General features: G+C 45.4%; 1 protein-coding gene across 1 annotated transcript in view; it reads right to left on the reverse strand.

The window, feature by feature from the left end:
• The window catches only part of LOC147120264 (apoptosis-associated speck-like protein containing a CARD), a 29,797-nt gene extending 26,690 nt beyond the window's left edge, over window positions 1-3,107 (reverse strand). The window contains exons 1-2 of the mRNA XM_085983844.1: window positions 2,968-3,107; window positions 75-127 (exon numbers count right to left, since the gene is read on the reverse strand). Coding sequence (XP_085839970.1) covers window positions 75-84 — 10 coding nt within the window. The 5' untranslated portion in view covers window positions 85-127; window positions 2,968-3,107. The remainder of the gene's footprint in view (window positions 1-74; window positions 128-2,967) is intronic.
• Between the last annotated feature and the right edge of the window lie 7,633 nt (window positions 3,108-10,740).

Consider the following 10,740-nt stretch of genomic DNA (forward strand, 5'->3'; position numbering starts at 1 on the left):
GATAAACTCAACTGAACAGACTGTATTTAATGTAGCTTTTGTTTTAATAAAGTTACAAAGAAAAAAAAAGATACCTGGATCCATCTTTGGTATTTGAAGTCGCTCAGCACTGAGGGATTAGCTGCAGCTTTAATTAAAAAGATGTTATTTTAAGTCAATACTTTTTTGAACTGATGTAGCAAAGTTCTGTGTGCAAAGTCTAGATGATTTAATCTTTACTGTGCCATAAACCTTTGAACAAACTGTGTGACTACCTTTATTCTTAAACCATAAAATGTTTAGGGCTCCATTAATAGCTCAGTTGACCATTGCACTGCCAGGTGTTGCTGAACAGGAACATCTCTTTGGTTAGATCCTTGATCTATTTAAATGTAGTTAGGTCATTGGTGCATTCAAATGTACAGTTAGCAGACCTTGCCCGTGTAGCAGTGTGGGCACTATAGGTCCCCTAATGGCCCCAGGGAGGGACAATATAAGCAAAAGTTACTGTTTCTGGTACTTAAACAATTACTCCTGCTGGAAAGTGCAAGTGTGGATATCGGGTGAGGATATGATTGGCTCAGCTTTAATCCCCACCCCCCTAATCCCCACCTCCCCATCCCCAGGTAAATAACCTGCCAACATTCACTTTCTGGATTCACACACAAGAGTCACTGCCTTCAGTAGAAAAGGGAGGAAACTAACTGGGGGGGAAATATCATGGCCTAGAAATTCTGGTCTTTAAAGGAAAAATATAATTTAGCATCTTTGCTTCTAAAATATACCCAGTACCCCAGCTGGCAAGGGCTGATATCAGATGGAGATAGGATTGTATCAGTTGTGAAGTCCCCCAACTCCCCACAGCCTGCCAACATTCACTTGCTTTCAGCAGAATAGGAAAGAAAGAAAATATTTCACAGCCACACCACATTAAATGAATATCCCAGAGCTGATTTAAAAGCGCGGCGGCAGAGCTGTGAAGGAATAAGCCATATTTCAGAAAGATACACCATCCTATGAACAGATTTCTGATATTATTAATACATGACATACTGGGTTTAAAAGTCTGGAAAGCCTCGGCGACACAAGCTGTGTCAATACAGGCTTCTGAGATAAAATGAAGTGTTAACAAAAGCTGTAAAACACCATACAAGCTTTTGAAATGGGAATGGGATATTGACCAAGAAACAATGGCCCTGTTGAAGCAAACCATTGGTGCTTCCAGAAAATCTAAGCTTTAGAAGAAACACAATACATCACCCAATTTAAAGTGTTATAAACTAACACTCAGGGAAACAGAAACTTAGAACATTAAACAACCATATGCCTTCATAATATCACATCAAATGAAGCAAGCAGACACAACGTCTGTGGTACAAACAACTGAGATAGCTAGAAAACAAGTAAATACTCAGTTGAAGTGTTTTTAATTTATAAATATCATACCAACAGAACACTTTGAAGATATGACTTCAATAGATACACCAAGCAATTACATTGTGTTTGTATTGAACTTGGAACACCATGGAGACAGAAGTCTGCTAATAACCAGTTAAGCTAATATTAAGAATTGAATGGAAGTCCTTCAATAAGAATGGCATCAAATAAAGACTACTGTCATATTGTGTTTTATGATAAGTTTTTGGAACACCTAAAGGTAGAGACATAATTATGCATGCAGCAGCTAAATTGACAGTAAGAATAGAAAAAAGTCAACAGGAAGATGACTAGAGATAATTAGCTTACATCAGCAAAAAACTTCAAAGGATAAACCACTAAAAAAAGGTATAAAATAGAGCTTTTTCAGATTGACAGTCAGAAGCCGCTGGAAACGGGCAAGCATTTCTCAGCTTCAGAACCACTCTGTAAGCCTACAACTCTGAGTCTTGGGTAATCAAGGTATTTGATTCTGGTGGATATCCTGGGTTAGAATTAAGAATAAGAAATGTAAAAATGTATGAAGTTAAGATTTGAGAATAAGAATCTCTGAGGATAAGAAATGTAAGCTATTTGTTTTTGAACTGTTAATGTTGCGATTGACTCAAAAGCTGTTAACTGTATGTCAGCTCTTAAATAAATCTATATATTTTTAGAATTGTCTCAAGTAGTATTTCTGCATCAATCTCGCGAACTCAAATTCTGTACACTCTTTTGTAAGGAGCTGCAGAATTCTGGGGGGTATTCCGGATCCTCATAATATCCGGAAGTTTACAGTAAAGTTAAACTTGTTAAAAGTGCTATCCAGAGGACAGTAACATCTTCAAGTCGTTTCTTTCCTTTAGGGAGAGATAGTCTGAACATTTAGACCCAATTAAGCGTCTTATAGAATTCGGCTATCTCTAACTTTAGTTGAAGGTGAACGTCTGGGGAATACGCCTGATCTGGGGTAGCCCAAAAAGGGCTAGGACTAGTAATTATCCCTTCAGAGCATCGCGGGAGAGGCTAAGCAAACGGAAGGAAAAAAATTGAAAAAGTGATGCCATGTTAAACACAGAGAGCAGCAGAGCTCAAAAATTTAAGCTGAGTGTTTAATTTATTATCCACATTCTAATTTTAATGATATAGTCGATTAAGAGCTAATTAACTTAAAAATAATACATAAGATGTCAAGGTAAAGCCAAACTGTCAACTTTAAATAAATAAGTAAATAAACCTAATAGGATAAATTTATTAGACTGAGTGGGAGAAGAACCTAATTTAACATTAACGATAAGGTCCAGGTTAAAGGTTACTAGTAACTCACTTCTAATGAAATGACAAGTTGAATTTTTGAAAACTGATCTTTTGGGATGTACCACTGCACATCCCAAAACACAAGCAAAGCGAGTCAACAAAAACAGTGCAGCGGATTAGTGGTGGAATCATGTGCACAGGCAGTCATTCGGCTCCACTGTTAACCCAACAGGAGGAGAATCCAGACCAGTGTCCTTTATCTGTTTTTCAATCCTCCACGCACCCACAGATTTTCTATTTTCACACATCTCTTACCTTGAATTATACTTTGAAACTTTTTCACTTTCCTTTTCTTTGAAATGTTTTATTCCATTTTCACCTGCCTTTACCTGTAACATAAAATGGTGCTTTGAATTCAAACACTTCCTGTTTTTTCCTAAACGCTATGGTATTTGTAGAAAGGGTGTGTCATGCAAGATTAGTTTACCAATCACTGTGAGTACTTGATATCATTATACTTTCTGCTCTATGGACCCTAATGTACAAGTGCTACAGAACTGGGATGAAGTGAAATAAAAAGCAAAACACTACAAATGCGGAAAATCTTAACCAAATTTTTTTTTAATGGACTATGTAGGTCAGTTAGCATTTGTAGAGAAAAAAATGTTAAAATTTCAGTTTAAACCCTTCTTCAGAACTGAAAACTGGGGGCGGGTGGGGCGTAAAATGGCCAAAATTGGAAGCGTGTTAGGAAGCCGGCTCCAACCCGCCAACTTCCGGCTTTTACTCAGGCGGGACAAGGGGTGGGCAGCCAACCCGCTCCCAGGAGGTGGGTTGGCATTTAAAATGTGTTAATGAGGCTAGAAGCCTCGGATTTAACCTGCTTTACAGGTTTAACTGTGGCCGGCCGGGTTTCCTGGGCCTCGGGAAACCCGGCAACTGTAGCGAGGTGAGGACAGCCTTGGGGAGCACTCCTTGTGGGGCAGGAGGAGCAGGAGTGCTTCCTCCTGGCCCACCCCCAGTTTCCCCACCATCAGACCCCCACCCACTTCCCCGAATTGGACCTCCCCCAGGATCGGACCTCCTCCCTCGGCTCGGGGAACAGACCCCCACTGGGATTGGTCCCCGCCCCCACTAAGTTGGGGATCGTATTCCCCTGGGATCGGACATCCCCCAGGGTCAAGGATCGGTCTCCCCTTGGGTTCGGACCCCTCCTGGGGTCATGGATCAGACCCTCCCAGGAATTGGCACACTCCCCCCTCTCCAGGGTCAGGGATCGGACCCCCCTGGGATCAGACTCCCCCGTATACCTGGTCCTGCGGCCTCTTCTCCAGCGTTCCCAACCTGACTGGAAGCCAAGCCTATCAATCAGACTGACTTCCAGGCGGGGAACCTGTCAGTGACATGAGGCACACGCTGTGGCAAAAACTCCACAGCTTCTGGGGAAACCCAGAGTTCCGGGTCGGACCTCCGGGTTGGATTTCCGGGTTTCCCGCACACTACCGGACGCCGGCAGGTCAAAAAGTTAAAATTGTCTCCAGTGGGTCAGATCTTGCTGGAAAAATAACAGTGTGTAAACAAAGTTATTAATGCACAAATTGGCCAGAAAGATCAGGGGACTCACTATGAGTTTTGAATCTCCAAAACCTGCTGGTCGATTTGTGCTCATCCACCATTTGCATTGTACAATCGACATCTCACCCTTAACCTCCCTGTTATTGTTAAAAGCTTGCTGGATTTGCACATTAATTGGCCGTTAAACTCACCGCAGAAAGTTAAGGCTGGAACGTAATAGTGCAAGTACCTTTTTAAGGACGTTTTAATTGTTAATGCAGTGCCAAACAACCTCACTGGCCCAGAAAGGGAACTGTTCAATCTAATTCCTGCATGCAGTAAATTGTTGTTAGTGACTTTTTTAAAGTCAAATTTTAAATGACATTTTTTTCTTACCTTTCCTTTCTGTCTCTTTTTTCTCTCTCTTAATCTAATCTTTCTTTCCCTCTCTTTATTGCTCTTTCTGTACCTGATTTGACTCTAATTCACCCTACTTCTCTTTAATTTTTCTGTTTCTTTCTCAATCCTTAAATCTCATTGTTTAAGGAGATACACTGTTGGTTCCGTTGTTCACTAAAGGCCCAGATGTTGTTATCAGCTCGGACTTCCAGAAAGTTACAGCACAAAGATTTTCCGAGCTGAAGGGTAAAGAAAAAAGCCTAACTAAAGGCGAGATGCCTTGCTCCAGCATCATCCAGCTCATTAAAGTAAGGGGAGAATATGTCTATGGGCAACGTCATGTCCTCGAGTGTACAGGTATACAGACACCGTAGGGAAGTGGGAAGTGCAAATGGACACCAGTCACTGAGCATTCTGCCTCGAATGTGCAATTTGATCCAGTCAGTAGCAGTCAGGCTACTGTATAGTGTCACTAATCACTCCAAGGGAAAAAAGCGGGAAAGCAGGGATGCAGTTAAATTGTCTCATCAGTTTCTGGGGCAAGAATTTGAAAACGGACTGTAACCCAGTAGAAATTCCAGGCCATTAACTTCCTCCATCCATTTTCCTCTGACCTCCTCTTTTTCCTAATTTTATTAATATGCTTGTTTATTTTCCAATTTTCAGTTCTGGAGAAAAGTTCTGTCTGGAAAGGAGAGGGAAAAGGAAAAGGAAAGGAAAGAAAAGGAAAAGAAAGACTTGCATTTATATAGCACCTTTCACAACCTCAGGACGTCCCAAAGCACTTTACAGCCAATGAAGTACTTTTTGAAGTGTAGTCACTGTTGTAACTTAGGAAATGTATCTATTCTCTTTACAAATGCTGACTGGCCTGTTGTGTATTTCCAGCATTTTCTGTTTTTGTTTGTGATAAAGTTAGGCATTTGAGGTTCCACATGCTCCATAATGGTTTGCACTTCAGTGAAGTTGTCAAACATCACTGCAGAGATATGGAGAGAGTAGTCCCCCATACTACGGCCGATTTTAATATGATAAGGCAGGATCTGGCCAAAGTGGACTGGGAGCAGCTACTTATAGGAAAATCCACATCAAAACAGTGGGAGACTTTCAAAAGGGAAATAGAGAGAGTACAACGCCAACATGTTCCTGTAAAGGTCAAGGGTGGGACCAACAAGCAAAGGGAACCTTGGATGGCAAGGGATATACAAAAATGCATTAGAAATAAAAGGGGGGCTTTTGGCAGTTACAAAAGACTAAAGACGGAAGAAGCCCTAGAGGAGTATAAAAAGTGCAGGGGCATACTTAAAAACGAAATTAGGAGGGCGAGGAGGGGCCATGAAATAACACTGGCGAGCAAAATAAAGGAAAATCCTAAGATGTTTTATAAGTATATTAAGGGCAAGAGGATAACCAGGGAAAGGGTGGGGCCCATTAGGGACCAAAGTGGCAATCTGTGTGTAGAGCCGGATGATGTAGGCGGGGTTTTAAATGAATTTTTTGCATCTGTGTTCACTATGGAGAAAGACGATGCAGACATAGAAATCGGGCAAGGGGACTGTGACATACTTGAACATATTAGCATCGAGGGGGAGGAGGTGCTAGCGGTTTTAGCAGGCCAAAAAGTGAATAAATCCCCAGGCCCGGACGAGATGTATCCCAGGCTGCTGTGGGAGGCAAAGGAGGAGATTGCAGGGGCTCTGACACAAATTTTCAGAACCTCTCTGGCCACAGGGGATGTACCAGAGGACTGGAGAACAGCTAATGTAGTACCATTATACAAGAAGGGTAGCAGGGATAAACCAGGGAATTACAGGCCAGTGAGCCTAACATCTGTGGTAGGGAAATTATTGGAAAAAATTCTGAGGGACAAAATTAGTCTCCACTTGGAGAGGCAAGGATTAATCGGGGATAGTCAAGGGTAAATCATGTCTGACAAATCTGATTGAATTTTTCGAGGGGGTGACTAGGGGGGTGGATGAGGGAAATGCTGTGGATGTGGTTTACATGGACTTCAGTAAAGCTTTTGACAAAGTCCCGCATAGGAGACAGATCAAGAAGTTAAGAGCCCATGGGATCCAGGGTGCCTTGGCACGTTGGATCCTAAACTGGCTGAGTGGCAGGAGGCAGAGGGTGATGGTCGAAGGTTGCTTTTGTGACTGGAAGCCTGTGTCCAGTGGGGTACCTCAGGGATCGGTGCTGGGTCCCTTGTTGTTTGTGATCTATATAGATGATTTGGATGAGAATGTAAAAGGTATGATCAGTAAGTTCGCAGATGACACAAAAATTGGTGGGGTGGTAAATTGCGAGGAGGAAAGCCTCAGGCTACAGGACGATATAAACGGGTTGGTCAGATGGGCGGAAAAGTGGCAAATGGAATTTAACCCTGAAAAGTGCGAGGTGATGCATTTTGGACGGACAAATAAGGCAAGGGAATACACAATGAGTGGTAGGACCCTAGGAAGTACAGAGGGTCAGAGGGACCTTGGTGTACATGTACATAGATCCCTGAAGGCAGCGGAACAGGTAGATAAGGTGGTTAAAAGGGCATATGGGATACTTGCCTTCATTAGCCGAGGCATAGAATATAAGAGCAGGGAGGTTATGATGGAGCTGTACAAAACGCTGGTGAGGCCACAGCTGGAGTACTGTGTGCAGTTCTGGTCAACTCACTATAGGAAAGATGTGATTGCTTTGGAGAGGGTGCAGAGAAGATTCACCAGGATGTTACCTGGGATGGAGCGCCTCAGCTATGAAGAAAGACTAAATAGGCTGGGATTGTTTTCCTTGGAGTAAAGAAAGCTGAGGGGGGACCTGATTGAGGTGTACAAAATGATGAGGGGCATAGATAGGGTAGACAAAGAGGAACTTTTCCCCTTAGTAGGGGGGTCAATAACAAGGGGGCATAGATTCAGGGTAAGGGGCAGGAGATTTAGAGGGGATTTGAGGAGGAACTTTTTCACCCAGAGGGTGGTTGGAATGTGGAACTCAATGCCTAAAAGGGTGGTAGAGGCAGGAACCCTCACAACATTCAAGAAGCATTTGGATGAGCACTTGAAATGCCATTGCATACAAGGCTATGGACCAAATGCTGGAAAATGGGATTAGACTGGACAGGGATGGATGGGCGGCGCAGACACGATGGGCCGAAGGGCCTCTTTCTGTGCTGTAAAACTCTATGACTCTATGGCCTCGAAATTCAGTGCCCTTAGCGCCGGTTTTGCGGCGCTAGAGGGCCTAGCGCTGCAATTGGCGCCGGCGCCAAAATTGCCTGGGGCCCTTCCGCCGCGGTAGACCGGTAGCGCTGCGCCGGCACCGATGACGTCATCGGTGTGCGCAGCGTCCCGGTTGCCATGCCGACGGGCCCCAGCGCCGAAATTCAGTTGCGGCCGCCTCGCCCGTGGCAGCCGCAACTAAGACTCTGGCAACAGAGTCTTACATGACTTTGCGCCGGCGCATTAAAGGCACCGCGGCGGCCGGCCGCTTTCCCGCCGGCCGCCTGGCCGCAGCTCCCTCCCCGGACTTCCCCCCCACCCCCCCCGGAACAGAAGCAAGCCCGGCACTTGTCCGAGGTGCCGGGCTCATTTTTAAAAAGATTTTCGCGGGCCGCGGCCGGGTGCAGGCAGCTCCTCCTTAAGGGAAGGAGGAGGCCTGCACTTCCCGAACCTGCCGCACCGCAGCGGGCGCCGCAGCGCCGGAATAGCGCCGATATTCAGCGCGTAGCGCCAGTTTTCAGGCGCAAACAGCTCTCAGCAGCGCCGGCAGCCGTTTGGGCGCAGAATTGGTGAATTTTGGGCCCGACCAGCGCGACTTAGCTCCGGCACTAACTTCCGGCGCTAAAGCCCTGGCTGCGCCAAAACTCAATTTCTAGGCCTATGACTCTATGACTAGTCATCAAACTTTGCAGGGTTCTGTGCACACTCTCAAAGGACTCAGTGAATTGATGGTGGTCAGAAAACAGTGTTCTTTTATAGGCAGGTCTTGGATATTACCAATCCAGAAATTGGTCTGGAACTGTTGCTCTGGCCAACTTCTTCCTGCCCGACTGTTGCCATCTGCACGTGCTCCTCCTCAGTTATGGTGTGTGTTTCATGCATTGCTCCCTGGTCTAACTTCAACGTTACATCTTTCTTGGAGTGGATATTCCTGGGCTGCTGCTTGCTGCAGGTACAGTGATTGGTGCTGATGTGATTTGGAAGGGCCACAGCCTCAGCCACTGCAAGATGCTGCTCATCAGCCGTTCCTATGGAAACATAATGAGAATGATTCTGCAGGCGGGCACTCCCGGTGCAGAACAGCATTCAGAAAGAGCACTGGCTGGGAACGCACTGCACCTTCAAAAACTTTGCAGCAACGTGTGGAGCATTTTCACAACTGCAATGCAGGAAGTGCAATGAAGGTTCACCAGACTGGTTCCTGGGATGGGGTGATTGTCCTATGAGGAGAGATTGAGTAGACTAGGCCTATATTCTCTAGAGTTTAGAAGAATGAGAGGTGATCTCATTGAAACATACAAAATTCTTACAGGGCTTGACAGGGTAGATGCAGGGAGGATGTTTCCCCTGGCTGGGGAGTCTCGAACCAGGGGGTCACAGTCTCAGAATAAGGGGTCGGCCATTTAGGACTGAGATGAGGAGAAATTTCTTCACTCAGAGGGCGGTGAATCTTTGGAATTCTCTACCCCAGAGGGCTGTGGAGGCTTAGTCGTTGAGTATATTCAAGACAGAGATCGATAGATTTTTGGATATTAAGGGAATCAAGGGATATGGGGATATTGCAGGAAGGTAGAGTTGAGGTAGAAGATCAGTCATGATCTTATTGAATGGCGGAGCAGGCTCAAGGGGTCGAATGGCCTACTCCTGCTCCTATTTCTTATGTTCTTATGTTCTTATGTCAGCTAAGTATTAAAAATGGAGACATTTGTACACTTATTAATGTTTCTCAGTCATTCCTTGTTACTTTATTTTATCTTTTATAGTTGTTGGACTGAGGAAGCAGACATTTTGGCCCAAAAATCCACAGGCAGTCAATCCTGGCATGGTGCTGGGATCCGCCCACAAAAAGCCTGTGAGAGTCTACAGGGACAGGAGGAGGTTCCCTATTTTAAGTATTCCCAGCAGGAGTCCACACCTCAGATGCCCACCACAGCAGGGGGAATGGGTATTGTGGTGGAGGCCCCGGCTGGTATAGGCGCTGGTAACCCTAACACCCCTCCTCTCCCCCACCCTTGGCTTTTCTGGGGTCTTCTAAAGGGGGAAGATTCTCTTGTGTTTTGAACCTTTGTCTTCAAGGGTCCAGGAGGCCAATATTCCTCATTTATCCCAGTGTACAAGCCACCCGGTGGATTCCAGACATGGGCCAAGGAAACACCCAGCCTGTGAGTTCCCTCCTCCAGCCACAAGGTTGTTGTAGATTTGGGAGGGGCGGACAGCGCAGAGGAAATTAGCAGCAGAGGCCAGAACCCGGCGTATCTAGGTCCTAGCCTAATTCATGGGCTTTCCACCACATTCCTGCCTTACTTACAACTGGAGTATGTCACAAGGCCTGCAGATTTTCAGGCTTTTTCTATATAATTCCCCTTGATGAGATATCCTGAAGGTGTGCACCAGTGACATAATGAATGGAAATATTGGTTATATTCTAATTTTGATTGCAGGCATCTGACCAAACGGGATATCCTTTCAGGATTATCATCCGTGTAGCCATGCGGCCCACCCCTTTGAATCTGCCCTAACCCCCCAGTCCATTTTCCTGGGTTGAGCTCATTTTCAATGTATGTCCGGAATCCTGCGGCCAGGAGTCAGCCCACCAGTGCGAAGAGGAGAATATCGACAATGCTGCAGTGGGGATGATGCTGCATAACCAGAAGAGATAGCAAGGGATCTTAAAGGACCAGAAGTGTCCCGAAGGTCACCTTCTGGTACCTACCGCCACCTTCGCCACGGTGGCCCTGCAAAGCGGTGGTGAGAGAAACACAAGTAAAATCCTCTGGAGAATTGGGCTCCACCACCATTTGTATGTGGCAGGTGGGGAGGAAGCAGCCAGCAGCTGTTGCAGCGGTGGGTAATCCTAGTCGAGGCACTGAGGTAGCGGTAGGCCTCACCGCCCAAATTTTACCTCATTCTCCAACATGAGCTC

Source organism: Somniosus microcephalus, chromosome 4 (assembly GCF_052327205.1).
Source record: "Somniosus microcephalus isolate GS21.2 chromosome 4, FLI_Smic_1.0, whole genome shotgun sequence".
NCBI lineage: Eukaryota > Metazoa > Chordata > Chondrichthyes > Squaliformes > Somniosidae > Somniosus > Somniosus microcephalus.